The following is an 18,364-nucleotide window of genomic DNA, read 5'->3' as shown; positions in this document are numbered from 1 at the left end:
TTTTCCGGGCTTGTGCAGTCAACAAAAGGTCTTCACTGTTGTTGAAAACCATTGGCTTACCTTTGCCAACTTCCAGGGTTCAACAGTTGACTATTTTTCAATCTCAAATTTGTGAAAATCGTATGTTAAACCCCAGTATTTCCAAATACAATTAATTTGGATTTGGTTTTGCGAGAATAAAACATATTTTTAGGAATAACTCTTAGAATATTAAGTTTCATATCCCTGGTTTGACAACACTATACAGACATCACAGTGCAAACATAACTGCATTCAGATAAAAGGATTTTGTTTTAAACCTATTTCACACAAAAGAACAAAGGAACATTTATAGAATGATGAAGAATAAAGGATTTTAAGCAAATTATTGCACAGTTAACTTCCATTACTAAATTAGCTGATACGGTTGGGAACTTTAGTATAAAACGTCTGAAATACTCACGAAAAAAGTCTTTCTTCACCAGGTTCTTCGCACATAATACTGGAATAAAAAAGGTAAAAATGTTTACTTAAATGGAATAAACACCACAATAATCTTTAAAGTATAATTTAAAGCACTTGCTATATTTAAAGTACAACTGATTAGGTTAGAATGTGATGCAAATAATATTTAGCTGTCGGTGAGGATGGGAATTGTCAGTACTTTCCGCGTCATTGATGCCTGCTGAAACCACAGCAACACATTTATTGTGACATGACCCTACGTCCGAGGAATGAACTGCAGGTCAATTTTCCAGAAACCTGATGACTAGTATACATAATTGAAGTATAAAGTTTCTATTTCTGCAGTAAGATTTGTTTGCACAATAGCACCTGCTTCCTTGTTCAGTCAATAACTTCCTTGTTCATTCTACAGATTAAGAGTTAACACCTCACTTACATTCCAAAACATTCAAATTATACATTTCATCTTTGTGTAATTTAATACCGTGTTCACCTGTAAAAATCTGCACCTCAAATTCCCAGAAATTTTCATAACAGGTCACAGTGTTAAGACTTTGCAGATCATCTGACTGGGAATTCCTAGACATATCCATCAATCAAGAATATCCAGGGAAGTTCAAGTAGTTCTATTTTACTGCATACCTGAAGATCTATACTTAAGCAAAGAATCCAATAACCTGTGTGCACTGCGAGGAACGAGAATTAAAAGTGAACTTTACAAGAAAAAGATGCAATTTATTTGAGCACTTAAATTTGGTGAATTCTAACACAATTTGGTGTAGATGAAGATAAATCACCACACAGCTAGATATCAAGTTGATTTGCACCCCCCCCCCCACACCTTTGTTTTGGATGAAGTTTCTTATTTTCTCCAACCGCTGAGTTTCTGCCACCTTGCATCCATCCCTTCCTTAGCCACAAAGGAGAGCAAGACACTCTGGACCAAAGCTTCTACAGGACTGACTTCAAAGCTATTTCAAAACATTTCCCATGTGGTGGCTTGGTTTATAACATTTGTGTCGGCCAAATATTTTGCTCTATCCCTCCTTTCCATTGTCATCACGAGGCTCCTTACTAGCAACCGCATTGAGAACCACAAGAGACATCTAAGGGTAGAGACTTCAAAAGTGTCACACGGAGCATGCACTCAGACTTTCTCAATAGAAATCGAAGGCATCACTCGTGCCAAACCGCACACTTTCTTCTAATTTAAACTTTAGCAAGAAATATGGTACAAAGACTGTATTCCCAGACAATCTGGCACAGTACCCTCAGCATCATAATACTGTACTCCTAACCCACAAGGTTCACAGGTTTCAATGCCAGCATTCACTGGCAATTGAACCTGCTTTCTCTCATTGAGGGTGAACTTCGTTCGTTCTCACCACAACAAATTCTCAAACCGATTTCAAATGGAATCTTGGCCGCAGCAGTTTTTTGGGTGGAGGAAAAAAATCAGTGAACTCACCGTCAATTTTTTAAAATGATTTTTGTGCTGTTGTGTAAAGACGACCCAAACCCTCACTACGTTAGCCTTCCTTTTAAGTGGATGACAGTCTTTAAGAGGATGTCAGCAACCACATCATAGTAAAATAGAAATTTTGTTTACTGTTTTTCTCAATTACTACCAATCCACACACACCTGAAATTTGTATCAAATTCTAACAGAATTTGAGGCTTTTCTCTTTCTGAGAGTTGCTCATGTCTCTCACATTTTGTGCACTTTAAGTAGTATTTTTTAAAAAAAAGACTGTATACTGTCAGTTACAGTTTGATCGAAGTAGTTCAGTCAGGCCTGTTTAGTGCATTAATACCTCTGGGATATGACTGAAGAGGAGACAATCTAGGAAACAATGTCTGGGATGGATTCTCTTGGTAGACAATTACCTCTTGGAGAAAATTTCTGACCTAATTACAAAACTGAATTATTCAAATCCAACAAATTCTAAAAGAAATCCTAAATAACCATATTATTGTACAAAAGGAACTTTTTCACAAGTTGTTTTTGGGGGGAGAAGAGAGTGAGTGGAAAACGATCAAATGAAATGCTGACAATGTTTTATTTTTGTTCCAATATTCTTTTGTTAAAGGTTGAAGATTCCAGTATTTTTCTGTGATCATTGAAAGCATAAACTTTATAGGTTTTATATAATCTGATGTGTCAGTGATATGGATTTTAAATGCAAACACCCAAACTATCATGACACAATTTAAGATTCATGCCGACAGTGTCACCATTTGTTCCATGAAGCACATATACTACATATTTATTTAAAAAATGCACTATTTTCTGCCAGGCAGCTGAATCTGCGAGCAATTTTTTTCTCTGCAAAGCAGCTAAATCATTAAAAAAAATTCTGGCCACCGGCTTCTGAGAGGTCAGAGGACACCTGTTCCTAAAACACTGTTAACGACACTATGGCTAACTGCCAGGACATGCGCAAGGATTAAAGCCATGTAAAATAGTTGCAAATAACTGCTGGACAAGGAAATAAGAATACACCCCGAAAAATACAGATTAGAGTTCATTGGGAAGTCTATTGTGGTTGTGTTCATTACTCTTAAATACAAGATTCTGATGGTATTCCTGCAACAGTTCACTAAAATCAGCACCACATGAACTAAAAATGTAGCATCTTTTAATTACCCACTTTTTATGTGTTTCACTAAAATGTAACAACCACTTTGCAAATCCCATGTGTTGAACCAAAGAACTTGTGGAGGAAGTGCTCTAGACAGTATAAAAATAATAAGTTGGCTTACAGTCTTATGCACCTGATGCAATTTTGTCTTTTAAAAAAAGGAACCCTGCACACATCTAAAGTCAAAATGACCTTGGACTATTTTCTCAACTAATCTGCTTTTCATTAAAATGTCCAACCAAAAATTAACATCACTCCAAACTGTAGGAACAACCCAACGCACCCCAAATTCATATCCCCAAATTCAAAAAAAGCTCAATTTGTTAACAAAAAGGACTCACCCAAACACAACCTTAGTACACGTGTTACTGCTTGGGTTCCTTGGCTGCTGCTCTGACTTACTCTCCCACTGATTGTGTGCTATTTTTACAGTGTTATTAGGCACCTTTCCAGGCCTTTCATATATTACAACATCATTACATGAATACATAAATAGATTCTGGAGACTCAGAGCTGAAAGCATGGCTTATTTTGGAACATCTGAAAAAAGCTATTTAATGACAATTACTGGTAAATATAGTTCTGTTATCCATTACTGTAGGTTTGCAAAGATTTATGGAGAATTAACATTCTTGTACATTTAAATAAAAAAACAATTCATAGATAGCGAAGAAAGGTGCTGTAAGAAAGGTCCTGATCTCAAGTTGAGCGGTCAGAGGGAGGCTAAAATGACAGCTTGCTGTCCAGAATGGAAACAAATTATAGAGAGAATGAATTACACAGAGAAGTATCAGCATCCTCTGGCAGACAATTAAAGACCAGTAGAACCCTGAGAACAAGTCTCCACTAGGGATAGCACAAGTGGGAGGAAATAAAACTAAGAAAAGTGCCGAAAGCAGTCTTTGGCCAAAAGGAAGCCATGTGGAATCCAATTGCTTTTATATCATTGTTGGTGTCTTTTATTACACTACTTATTCTCTTTTGCCATCCAGTTTCACGTTACTGATATTGTCCTTACATTAATTGTTCAATTTCCTATAATCTGAGATTAGTTCCGCAGATAAATTCAAATGCAGTGGCATTAGTCTTTTATACAGTAGAATTTAGTCGAGCAAGTGGAATGTTAGATTGGGCCCAGTGCCCACATTAACCACATCAAGTAAGCAGTTTCCATATTCAAGTTTCTGTGGAACAACACCCTGTAAAGATTAGAATTATATGCAAAAATGTGTATTACAAGGCTGCAATTCAATGTTTCAACTTGATGAACTCTTGAAAATCTTAAGAGATTAAATGAGAGCATTCCATTCTCTACGAGGTACAGTTTATCACTTGTGTTCAAAACAATTATGGTGAAAAGGGATTGGACAGTACAGAGGATTAAAACAGCCTTTTCATATTGGGATCTAGATTTAAATTTAGTCCAGATAAGAGAAAGAAATTCTCTCCAATCACACCATATAAAATACATTTGAGGTATCGCCATTTCCCAATGAACAATGCCCAAGCACAGACTTGCTTAGCCAGCGTAGAGAAAATGTGTACTTTTCTCATGGTCCTCTACAAATTACAACACCAGTATAAACATCAATCTCAATTGTACCCAGTACAGTTAAAGTAGTGTTCTATAGATTTCCACAAGGACCCTGAATGTACAGTTTACAAAGTTTACCTAGTGTTAACTCGGTGCCAATAAACACTTGCAGTTCGTTGAAGAATAAATATTGACAATGAAGAAGCACGGTGGCATTTCAGAGGAACAGTTAAATGAATTCCAATTATTTTTAATACAATCTGCTTTGCTAGAAAGTTGTGCAGCAGACATGCAGATTTCAAAGCAGATGTTAAGCATCATAGCATTAGATGCAGTCCCATACGACATGGAACAACAACATTCCAAAGCACTCTACAGCCTTCCATGTGGATAGACACGTCTGGCATGCAAACACAAGGTAGTAATTCAAGTTAGGAATTCTGATGATGTCACAATCTTCTGGAATAAAGCTGGAGTTGTCCACGAACATCTGCAGAAGCTCACAAATTGGTTCTTTTAAAAAGCTCAACTCCAGACATTTTTTTGAAATAAAGTAGCCCACTACACAGTTTATTTTAAACCCGTTTTAACATTTATAAGATATACTAAGCAGAGTAAAGCTGTAAATTAGTGATAAGAGGATAGAAATATCAGACCTGATTTATTGCCAAATTGAATGTTGCTCTCTTTTTTTCAATGAGAAGTGTTAAAAGGAACGCAAGATTAAATCCAACAGTATGAGTCTTGGAAATACAATAACATTCTTCTGAATTTTATGACAGGTGCTTTACTACACCAGTTTAACAGGTCTTCCAACTATTAAAAATATGGAAAATATTTCTTCACTTTGAGCACAAGGCAAACAATCTAGAATTTCTTAAATTCTTAAGGGTTAAAGTTAAAATATCTAAATAAGTTTGGTTCTGTCCAACTCGCTTGTTCGCAATCTCCAAAAGGTATTTTGAATTGAAAAATATCAGAGACTATCATGAGGTTTTGCTTAATTCTTCTCATTTAAAAATATAAATTTACATAAGAATAAATCATAGTTATTAGCAAAAAGGCAACAAATAAAATCTGATCACACAAAGAATAAATAAGCCTGATTGGCTAACAAACTAGAAACAATTAAGTGAGATGGTTATTGTTCAGTCTCACAAGTGAAAAGCCTCTCATTTGAAATTCAATTTATACCACACATTTAATCGTTTTCAAATGAATTTGCAGTTTGAAAACCACATATGTCCTAAAGATTATTTTATGAGGGCAGACAAACATTCAAAGTCTAATTAAATCTGAGTGTATTAAATTAAGCTTGTCTGTGTATCTAATTTGGGGGATGATATGCCAAAGCATTGTGGCTCAGAGCATTAGGACACAAATCTGAAGCTAGGAATCCCCATTACAGTGAGATCCCAGTCCCTGATGTGCTTAATAAGAAAATATGAAGCCCTGGCAATTCCCCACAGGACAAAAAGAAAATTCAATGAAAATCATCCTAAATCATTCTCACACACTTTCCAGCAGCCAGTTAAAGATCGAGATACTGGCCCATCTCCTTTCAGCTGAAAATGGAGCACAAAACAGAATAAATAATGATAGGAATAATGTTTAAAACAAAAAAAACTGTTCTTTTATTTTTATGATTGAGAACAAGGTAAAGTATAGCACTGGTTAGGTACAGCTGTTTGCAATGTGCCTTCTGCTGGGTTTAGGCTACTCCGCCTCCTGGTCTAAGACTATTACATTAATGGTGGCGTCAACACTTACACTGCGGTGTGCAGCTCCAGCCTTTGCTTCCAGATATCCCAAGCTTGGTCTGTGCATAAGCAAAGCCAGTGATATGATAGTGTTACATATGTGATGATGTTACATTTAAATGGGAGAGGCCAGAGCTGCATCTGAATAGCAGGAGAGCATTTTTACGGCCTCTTCCCCTGGCATTCTCCCCCACTCCCGTACGCATATTAAAAGATGCACACATTAAAAGTAGGCTGCCTTCTTTTTCCAGGTGTGCTGTCAAAAACTGGCTCCAAACCTAAAAGCAACATTAATTCCTAACCGCACCTCCTTGGCCGTCTCTTAAATACAGCTTGGCAGTCTGGTGTTGCAACATGTACTTTTGCCTGAATAATGGGTAGGGAATCAGACCGGGAAGTAAGTTTTAAGGCACAACAGAAATCGGGAAAAAGAGTGAAGATTGGGGCAGACATTGCAAACACGTAGAGATTTAGCGGAAATTAAAGTAATTAGCAGTTTATGTAACCCTTTTACTGAAACTCAAATTACATAAGCATTTCTGTAGCAAAATGTTCTTGGATAACAAAATCCCCAAAGGCCCTGGATCAAACACAGATCTGGCTTTTGCTCTGCCAGAAGGTTTAGCAAATTAAGAAAAATAACCCAGAAAATCCAGGACATTTTCAAATGACTAAATTAAACTTTCACCAAAATCACACAACAGAAGCTTCTCAAGGTGAACACTCCCACAGCAAGTGAAAAAGTTTGCTTCTAATGGATGTTTAGAATGGCAATTTACCAGTGTGTGCAACCTTCCTGTAAAACAGAATTTAAAAAAAACTTGCTCAGGAATTAGTTAACTCAGAAAAAAATAAGCCATCATTTTGTACATTTATAATCCTTGCATTTGACATAGTGCCTTATTGCATCGTTGAGATGTCTCAAGCACTTCACAGGATGTTACCGTGGTGTGACTGAGTCAGAAGGTTGTGGGTTCAAGCCCTATGTCAGGACATAAACCCACATAAATCAAGGTTTTGTCTGCCTGTTCAAGAAGACATTAAGGATCCCATGGCATTACTCAAAAATAGAAGGGAATTCCTCTCAGTATCCTGGCCAACATAAGAAGCAATGAATATTTTGTTCAAAAATTATCTTTTATATCAGCACATTATTTTAGTTCTACGAAACAAGAGCTCAAGAAATAACACTAATGTAAAAGTGCAAGCTAATTCAAAATTTTCCAGTACTTCGGCCAACTTTTTTGGATCAGGTGCAATATTCAAACAAAATTGGTAAATTCCTAATTCAAAACTAGGAAAACTTATATGACAGGAAATCAATGAAATGTTTAGAAGGTTGTTTGTGTATGTGTGTGTCAGCAATGTGCATAGATTCTTTTCCACTTCTTTTAATTAGGGTTACATTTTGTTGCCTCTCACCTGATCAGTCACATCAGTGCTGATCTCCAAGGGATTAAAGTAATTCTATGGAATGTAAACCACTTCACTGTATTCTTCTCTCTCCTCCCTCCCCCCTCCCCCGAACACACGCCAATTAACACCACAAGCCTCCAACATGTTGCTGAAGCAGGAACAGAATTAAAATACAGCTTAAGGCATCATTAAAGTTTCCATGGGCCATCTGCACCTGCCTCAGCCCAGAAGCTGCTTATATTGCTCTCTTGGGATTGGCATAAATATGGTACTATAACCATCACATAATAAACACATTTCTTTAAGTTACAAGGCTAACAATTTCATTACAATTTCCCACATTTATTTTCCCCTCACTAAGCAAACTGGAATTAAAAGGCCCCAAAGTTTCCAATACCAAAGTGATATAAACATTGCATTCAGTGTTGAGAGGGGACTAAATGGACACCATGTGCTTCTATTTAGCATGCATTGACCAGCCCACTCTGCTCTCTCTCACTAGTGCCTCTTCAGAACAAATTAGCAGAATTCCAACACAGGTTGTCTGCAATGTGTGGCACTGTAGAACCAGAAAGATAAATTTGAGTGTGAAAACACTTTCAGTGTTATTCCTCCATTCTAGCTGTGGAGAAACACATCATTATCACCTGAAAATATAACAGACATCAAATCGTCCCAAAATGGGCTATGGATTTACCTGCATGAAATGATGGATTATGTCACATAATCAATATATTCTGCACTGTAGAACACAGTAATGTGCTTAACTCTATCAATGGCACTGTATTACAACAGTACAATTAAACGAGTCCAGAACATTGGCTGGCTCTGATAACGTTACCAGATAAACAGAAAAGCCATGAAAGCTGCAATGTGTCATTTATAACTTTCATTATATATGGAGGTGCACATCGTCTCACTGATGTTTTCTTTTAACAATCACACAATTATAGAATTGTACAGTGACATCCCGATTCCAGAATCAATGAGGCTAACTTTAGACTCATTTCTTTATGGGTTTGATAAATTTCACGGATATCCACTGAGTTCTTTCAAAAAATAAAAAGAAACCATCTTTTCATGTTAATTTTGTATTATTTTAATAATAGGTCTGTAAAGATTGATGATTAAAATCATCATTCCTAAAAACCTTATTTTCAGAACTTGAATAACAGCTGCACTACTTTAGTCGATCACATAATCGGACGATTTAAACAAGCTCCAGCTGTGGAAACACAATGATACACTGTACTGATGTGCAGAGTAATAATGAATGGCTGGCTACACGCTAATCTGAATAATGCTCTCAATTGCTCTGGTTGCCAGATTCCCTTTCCCTCCCCCTGAGACTGACTGCATTCCAATTACACTTATGACTGGAATGAAACTGCTTCAGACAAAAATACTAGTCTCCATTCTTCAGCTAGAGAGTGTACGGTAGTACATTATTACATTATTATTAAGTATTGCAGCACTGCATACCATGCAGTCTAATAATTAACATGATAGTGCTGCAATCTACTCACTGAATGGCTAAAGAATTACATAATTATACAACAATGCTGATTCAATCAGAGGTCACCCTCATCTAAGATTTTTTGTGTGTGCGTGTTTGAGATATACACACATTGGTATGTGCATGCATGCAAGGGATTTACTGTGTTTCCCTTTTATGAACTTACACAACTCTTGACAGAATAGTTATAGGAACCTGCTCCCTTGCCTCTCCCAATCCCACAGCAAAGCAGCTGCTGGAAAGTACATAAGAGGTTTCCAAGTGCAACACACACACACATACATTTTCCTTTCCCTTCCTCTGCCTTTAAGGCTTGTGATTGTATTGATTCTCGCAAGGACTGGCTGAGTGTGCAGAAAAACACAGAATTTACAACTGATGCTCCAACATGGTTGCTGTGAAACTGCGCTCTCCAAAACTTAGATGTAGGAAAGAAAAGCAGTCCAGTGACAAATCAGTGTACTAACATTACTGACAATATGCAAGTAAGCAATTATACTTTCTTTAAATTATTAGTTTCTAACCTCAAGGCAGAACATTAGATAAAGGTAGTTAGCACATTTCTCCTCCATTTCCCTGCCAACACATACTTTATATTCTCTCTTTTCAAATATTTTGCCCAAACCCTTTTAAATGTCATTATTTTAGCATAGTGCTTTGAGACGTCTCAAAGATGTGATAAGGCACTACATCAAATGCAAGGATTATTATTATTACTATTATTATAGCCATTTGTGGCATGGTCTAATGCAGAAACTACTAGCATTTATATAGTGTCTTTTACACAGGATAGCATCTGAGCGTCTAATAATCCTCCTCAAGAAATAAACCCCCCCCTCAGATATGCTTTCTAATATGGAGCACCAGAACTACCTACACAGAGTTACGTAATTCAATTAAATCTAGACAATATCTTGCATACATTTACCAAGGCATCCTTGCTTTTGCATTTATTGCCCCTCTATAGGAAACCTAGAATTCCATTTGTATTTTATAGCCTTTTCTGACTGCTGTCCCATCTTTACAAATCTATATAACTGTATCCGGTAATAATGAATATTAAGTAGATTTTTTCATCTAGATAATGTTGAACAAAAATTTATAATTTAAGAACTGCCAACCCCATAGGAAAGGTTGTAGCTATGGGTCGGTTTTCCTTCCAATGGATACTAACCATTTCTAGTACTTTTTTCTCTATAGGGAGCTAGTCCACTGACAATTGTTAGAGAGCTTTCAGTCAGTAGCTCAGAACAAATTCCACTGATTGATGCAAGGACCAACGGGACATCTCAGCACATGCTGGGTAGAAATTTGAGGAGAAAAGTCATCATCTTTGTTGCAAGTGGTTCACAAAATCTCACAAGTGCAGGAGTTTATATTCTTGGCATTTGATTTGATTTGTAGGTTTTTTCTAAAAATAAATGAAGCTCAAATAGAATGTCCTTTAAGATGGGGATTCACTACTGAGTGTATTACACACGCTAATTTGTGGTATATGCAGCTTTGAACAAGGAATGGACTGTAGCTGCTACCCAGTGAAATCTTTTTTGGTGTTTTACATCTCCGCTACCCCCACTTCCCCAAGAAATTTACCAGCAGTCCACCTTTTCAACCTTTTGTAGTACAGTACCATTCCCTCTATTCTAACACCTCTTTAAGTGGTCCACAAAGTCCCAATATTCCTGCAAACACCAACCTCAGACAATGCTAAAGAACCATTTGTGGTCATTTAGAACAGTTGATTACATGTATTTAGTGGTTTTAGTTAGAAAAAGTGAAAGCTGCTTTTGGGCTCAGTTTATTCAAATATATTTTATCCTGAAAGGTAATTGACACAATTCCTTTCAGTGTCCTGATACTCTGAGACTGATAGAGTAACACGAGTATAATAATTTCAGTCCAGTACTTCACTGAAATGAATACACAGAAAATTGCAATAACTTTTCTAATAAATTAAACACTGAAAGTAACAGAAGCAAACAATTCCACTACATACTCCATACTATGTTAAATTGGAGCCAATGACTAACTTCCACATTATTACATAGGGTTCCACACTATCCCTTAACCTAGAAAGGGGGTGAATAAAAGAGAACATTTACAATAAAAAAACCCACCATGTTAGCATCTATTAAGTTATATTATAGCCTATTGACTATACAACTAGAACTTAACTTCAAATGTACAGTACAGTATTTGCAAAACAATGTAGCTATCCAGCTAATAAACAGCTTTCTCCCATTGACTACTAACTATTTCACAACGCAAAAATATAAATTGCCATTGTTATCTATTGCAAAGAATAATCACAGAATCGAGAGTAATTCCATAAAATGTACTTTGTATTCCAATCATATAGAATACATCAAACCTTATTTATGGCTAAGCATTGGTATTAAACTGAATATGTACATGAATTTAATTGTCCATTTTTCCATTTATACTATCAGATATTTTTAAGCACCTTGAGTTAGTAATTTATATTTACTGGTGATGCTTTAAATTTTAAGGTTGGCCAACAAAATACATTTTCTTGAATATTCCTTCATTTAGGCAAGCAAAACAATGGGAAATAAAGGTATAAAAAGGTAGCGAGACAGTAGATCAGGCAAGCAATGCAAACACTTCTTTCTGGAGGGAGCCTGGCTACAGGACAGAGTGAACACTTGGGCACAGGTGACCATTTGTTTGGAGCATTTGGCAGTGGAGTCTGTCTGCCAGTTTATACTGTTATACTGGCCAGATGCCACATGCCTCCAGACTGAACTCGGGTCTCAGGCCAAGTGCTGAAGTGAGTCTGGCTCAGTTAGTATAAAATTGACATTGGATTTGGTTGAATTTGCATACAGATTTGATTTTGTTTAAAAAGAAAGCATACAATTTGCTAATATCAGCTGAATATCCACTCCTACTGTTTACTGATTTGAAGGAAGGTCTTAATTGCCCAAATCACAGTGCATTAATAAAAGGTGTTGCAAGACAGACCTAGTTCAATAATTGCAGCATACAGTAAAACTCACATAAGTCGTTTCAGTCGGGACCATAACATTTAATATGACTTGATTTATACAAATCGTATAAAATCCAAATTAATCAATAGTCTACACAGCACATCCGTTATTCAATGCACCCGGTAAGTGCGGATGCAGTGACAGATCAAGGCTACGTTTCCCATGATTCAATGCAGCCAGCTAGTAATTGCACATATGTCGACAAGTCAGGACGTCATTTCCTGCAATTCAATGCAGCCGGTAAGTGCAGGAGTAAAGTAGGATAAGGGAGCAATGTTACAAATTTGGAGATAATTTGCTTATAAAATACGACTAGAGCAAAAAAATCTAAGTCGTTTTGGTAGGAAACTGAATGGGACTTGGATGCATGTATGATGTAGGCAATCATACAATTTATAAGTCTTATAAAGATAAGACTTATGCAAGTTTTATTGTATAGAAACAGAAATATTTGGCATTAGAAATAATTAGGATTAACCTATGCTTAGTATACTTTAAAACTTGCAAACTGATACGATTTCAGGATTTGAGGTAAGAAAACATCAGGGCCTACAATGCAATTGTGTTATGAGCAAACTTGCATTATGACGTGGCGTGACACATACCATTATACCTATACCAAGCGCTCTGAGACGTCGTCTGGCGTGGAGGGTGCTATATAAATTGAAGTTTTTGTTGTTGTTGATTTTCTTATGTGTTTATGTCTGCAGTATGCAAATACCTGTAGCTACAACAAACTGAGAACGAAAGACATTTTAAAACCAGTCTGTGTAAAATGAAGCCCACCTGAAAGACTCCCAGGGGTGGTTCATTTGGAGAACTATTCGTCATATAGATTTTTATGTGTCTGGAAAACAAAGCTGTTTCCCCACATAAAGCATTCAGATCAATGGCTCACTAACCAGCCACTCAAGTGTTTAAAAAAAGACAAATTAAAAAAAAAGACAACGACAAAGAAAAAAAGAACACTACACTTAAAGGACAATTTAAAGGAAGCTGGGAGACACAAGAGCACCAAGGTGTCCTCATGCAGAATTGAATTCCAATCCCAGTCTTCATTATTTGGACTCCAAATTCCAAGGAAAGGGATAGAAAGAAAGAACCAGGACAGGCCCATCTGTTCCTCTACATTTTGGGGGGCTTAAATAACTCAAATTATGCTTTGCAAGATGTTACCCTATGTGAATGGTGCTATATAAAGACAGTTGTTGCAATATCCGTTAAAACACAGGCAAGCTGCATAGTATGCTGCTATTGAGTTGTGCAAATAGTATGTCCCACATGATGAGTGCAACCCATTACAGGGAATGAAAAGAGCCACAGTCCGTGTTCTCTAAAAACGAAGTCTTCATTTTGTTCAATGAGATACAAAACTATATTTAAATTCCTAAAATGGGCCAAACGCCGAAGACTTGAAGGGGTAATTTATTTGTTTTCTTTTGGCTAAGATGCATTACGATTACTATGATCTGGCATTGACTCCAGTTGTCTGTGCTAATGTAGTCGATGTGACTAGCTGACTTATCAAACTGGAGTCTGCTTGCATTTTCCATGTCTAGACACTCCTGTTTAACACCATGTTGCATACTTCACATCATTGTTCTACAGTAAACAAGGCACTTCCTTTTTTCTCCCTCCCACTTCCTCTCAGAACGTTACATCATGCCAAAATTAAAATGTTACAGAGTTCCCCGGACTAGGGTTTTATGTTTTCGCATTTCCTAAACTCTTCCCTGATGACTCAAAGCCACTTGGTATCAACTTACACAAGTCAGTTTGCACGGACTCAGCCCCACATGTTATGACTGTTACAGCTGCATTAAACTCAGCAATTGACTCCAAAATGCAAAAAGACCAGCCAAAATATTCTTCATTCAACAGTAAAGAGAAATGGCTTCCACACCCACTAAAAGCTTACAACAGAAGAGATTGGAATGCTTGGGTTATGTAACTACTAATTGAAAAGAAATGCACGGTTACAGTTTGTATCTGGTCAAATTTTTTCAACACTCACCTTCTGGAGAACATCCCACTCTAGTAGACAACTTTTATTGCTTATTAGCCTATGAGAGAATATCTATTGCAATCTAATCTGAGTCTGTAAAACAAGATAATCTTGTACCAGCAATAAACAAAGAAATAGATACACTGCCTTCATTAAGAGACTTTCCTTTGCCAACAAAATACACACTTTATTGTACATTTTGCGAAGCACTTTGAGACATCTCAACAACATGACAAGACTATATCAAATGTAAGTGTTATTATATTATCTTCCTGCTAGTAACACTGCATTAAGATAATTATTTTTCTCCGTTAATTTTGTCTACCATTTCCTCCTCTTCCTGTTCTCTCATGACTCCTACTAAAATGTATGCAGGTAAAGACCAACAGTACCTCAGCACAAGTCTTGAAACACAATGAAACACCTCAAAGCAGGCAATTACTATAAAGCGTAGTGACTGTTTCTAACAGCGAGCTGGCAGCCATTTATGCCAGTTTCAATCTGTAATGTGGACCTGCCCAGGCAGACTATAAACAACTGTCAGGCGTCATCATCCACCCACACAGTCAATGTGACTCATTCACTCTAACTCTCCAGAAAGTGTCTCATGTACAGTAGCAAGGACAAAGAGCAAACTAAGATGTTAAAACCACATGAGAAACACACTACTTCTCTTCCTCCTCCTCAAAATCTCCTCCAAAATACTCTTTTTCAATCAAAAAGCATGATCACACTGGATTTGATAGCTTTTCTTCTTGATCCTAAATATTCCTGCGTTGTGGACAAAATACAGGTAGAAATGCAGGAGGTAAATGTATTAATTCATTCGCCTCGCCTATACACCTGCAGGTTTCAGGTTTCTGCTTGTTCCATAGCTGGACATCATACCTGGACACCAAGTCAATGCACTGAATTGTACAATTCAGCAAAATTACAAATTAGATCACTCACATGAGATTGAATTAAATCCTGTAAACGATATGGCAGGATTAACACTGGCAGGATAAGTCAGCTGTTTTAACTCGGGAGTAGCATACAATTCTGCATTATTTACCACACTGAAAATAGATAGCATTTCTTTCCTTCACTACTCAGGCAGCAGATTTCTGGGAAATTAATTGTACATTATTATCAACAGAATATTGTACAATTCCAACATTTCATAATTTACTCACAGATCACCCCATACTGTTCATACCTGCTATATGCCTCCTTTGACATGCACATCTTAATAACTGAGGCAACTTTGGTGTAAAACCAAATTAACAAGTACAGAATAAACGGATATTTAATCACTACTGTAAGCCTTCAGGCAATAAATTAGCATAGCAGCCAACACATTCCATCAATTCATAAATACGGATATTGGTCAGGAGAAAATGGTACATTTTTGGGATTAGTTAGGGTTTAGCAGTTTAATACTCATTCTTCCTCAGATGATTAAAGTAATATATCCGAAAGTTGAGCACACAGGCTACTGATTCTGTTCCTCGTCAATCGGCCTCAAAGAGGTGTACTTTTCCTCCCTCCTTGTAGAAAAGTATCAAGATTCGAGTTACCGCTCACTATTCCTCTCTAAGACACCAGGGCCAAGATCAAGATTTTCGTCTGTGAGATTTATGATTTCTTATCTTTCTAAAGGCACCATGTGCTGGAATGCGACAAAATGTGGGTCAATATCTTGACTCCCTAAAATTAAATATTAACATTTTTTTCTAAAATATCACAGAATGGAAAAATTAAAATCTTAATCCAGTATTTAGTGACCTACATTAGTTCTCAAGCAAAATGACTATATGAATGAGATATTGTATATACACAATCAAAATCCTAATAAACAAAATACAAGCTTCTAAGTAGTTCATATTTACCATTTTTTTGCGAAAGGAAATATGACAAATGATTAATCATTTTTCTGTGGTTTCAATGCCAAAATACTTAGAATTTTAAACTGCTCTTGCACAGCACTCGTTCCATTCAGATACAGTGATTCATTTCCCATTGGCAGAAATTCAGCCTGCAAAGACAGTCTACTGGAAATCTTTTTTTAAATGGATGTGCATATTCTTACACCTGACTTTCTGCATTGCTATTGTTGCCAGCTGCTCAGACTAGACCTCGTCCTGTTTACCAGACACGCTTAAGCTATCCTATTGGGACTCAAATCCTTCAGTCAGTCTGGAAAGGTTTGTAATAATTTAGTGCAGATCAAAAAAAAATTAAAAATGTAGTTAGCAACAACCACAATTTAGCTGTAAAAGCAGTCAAAATGTATTTGCAAAGCTGATTATCTGTAAAAAAGCCAATTTTATCCACTGAGTTTAGCATTTGGTTAATGTGAGCATTAATTTTAAAAGATATGTCCAGGCAGCAATTTATTTCCCATACATTCCAGTGTCGTATAAAGGAAGTTTATTGGAATAGTTCAAACAGTGGGCTTCTGAATTTTAGGTAGGGCTCTTGGCTGATAATGTAACCAATCTGTTATTGCATTAACATATGTACTGTTAATACTTCAAACAAAAGCGATAATCAGATTTTCATTTGTGAGTAGTTAGCCAATATGCCAAGTAACTGGATGTATAAATTAGCTTTTATTTGCCTGGACAGGTGGAAATACAGCAAGAATAATTAAGGACATTTAAGTCCGCTATACGGATGTCTGTCAAGCTTCTAAATGGCCTATGTACCATTGACTGCTAAGGGTTGATGTTATTGTGTTTCAAATATGATGATGACATGTATAAAGTGACATGAGTGTGTATTATGGTGAAAGGCAATTAAAAGACTCAAAATAGTTGCATCTTATTTTCAATAGCTTGAATAAATCAAATTTAAATAATTTCAAAAAGACTCCTCGAGTTTGCAAAGCGAACCTCACAACTCCAGCGTATTGTACCAGACATCCTGCGCCTAATACTCGCTGGATTTAGATAAGCAAGATGCATCCCTCCTATGTATAGGTTGGATGCAAGGAAATCTGTTCGGTTTGAATAGTATTAAACATAGCGGTGGGCTTCTGCACGCATCAGATACCCAACTGACCAAAAAAAACAATTGTTGAATCTTGCTCTAAACACAATGGGAGACACCATTGTATCAGGAACTTCTTTTACAGAACAAAGAACTACATTTTCCATTTCACCCACAGGTATTCAAAAACAAGAACTGTATGTAAATTCTCCTTGGGAGTTTCTTTCAGCATTGTTTAAAAAGGGCCTACATCATTTAAGGGGAGCTTTACAAACAGGACTGACTTCCTGAAAGGGCCAACACTAGAAAATCACGATGATTTGGGAGAGATCAAAAAAGTTTCCAGAAGAGTTTTTTTTGACTAATCCATCTTGCATTTTAAATGCCTTCAATATTAACTAAACATGTGGATGCCAACATATGATGAAATTGTGTACACTAAATTTGTAATAGGCCAAGCAGGGATTTGTAAGACAACACTATCCCTTCAACTTAAATAATTTTGGCTTACCATGTACACAAAGTGTGCTGGGAGAAGTAGGGTCAGACAGCCATAACCAAACAGTCTACAAATTCAAGAACAAGGGAGTTCTATTAAAACTGCCAACTGGCAAGAAATATTTAAAGTAGCCAGTAAAATCAAATAATTATCAATTTTCTTACTTTCAAATTTATCCAGGTCCTTCAAAAATCAAACATTAGTAATTCAGAGATAGTCAAATCAAGATTCAGACTTAAAAAGATATTTGAGAATGTATACAATGTCAGTCTTGAGGCGGTAAATATCAAAGACCAGTGTCAGTCAGTGCTAACACACGTAGCATGGTCAGGAATGTGGGAAAGAAGCAGATACAATTCTGAATCTCAACATAAATATACCAATACTTAGCTTTTCTGAAAAGTCTCATCAGATTCTTTAACAAGTTTACTGGTACACCTCCATGCTTAGATAAGTAAGCTCAGATACAGAAGTTTTTTTTTCTGGGTTGGGGGAAGAGAAGGAAATTTAAATTGCCAGAATCGAGGAAAGAGTCTGTATCATCTCTCAAGCCACATCCTTTTT

The 18,364-nt window shown here is 36.5% G+C and overlaps 1 protein-coding gene across 1 annotated transcript in view; it reads right to left on the bottom strand.

Annotated features, from left to right (window-relative positions):
• The window catches only part of smurf2 (SMAD specific E3 ubiquitin protein ligase 2), a 65,737-nt gene that overhangs the window by 35,052 nt on the left and 12,321 nt on the right, over window positions 1–18,364 (bottom strand). Inside the window, exon 3 of the mRNA XM_042342350.1 lies at window positions 443–481. Within this exon, the coding sequence (XP_042198284.1) occupies window positions 443–481 (39 nt within the window). The remainder of the gene's footprint in view (window positions 1–442; window positions 482–18,364) is intronic.

The sequence above is a fragment of the Callorhinchus milii genome, unplaced genomic scaffold, assembly GCF_018977255.1.
Source record: "Callorhinchus milii isolate IMCB2004 unplaced genomic scaffold, IMCB_Cmil_1.0 Scaffold20, whole genome shotgun sequence".
Classification (NCBI taxonomy): Eukaryota; Metazoa; Chordata; class Chondrichthyes; order Chimaeriformes; family Callorhinchidae; genus Callorhinchus; species Callorhinchus milii.
Note: the sequence above shows the minus strand (reverse complement) of the source record. Positions and strands in the feature narration are given on the sequence as shown.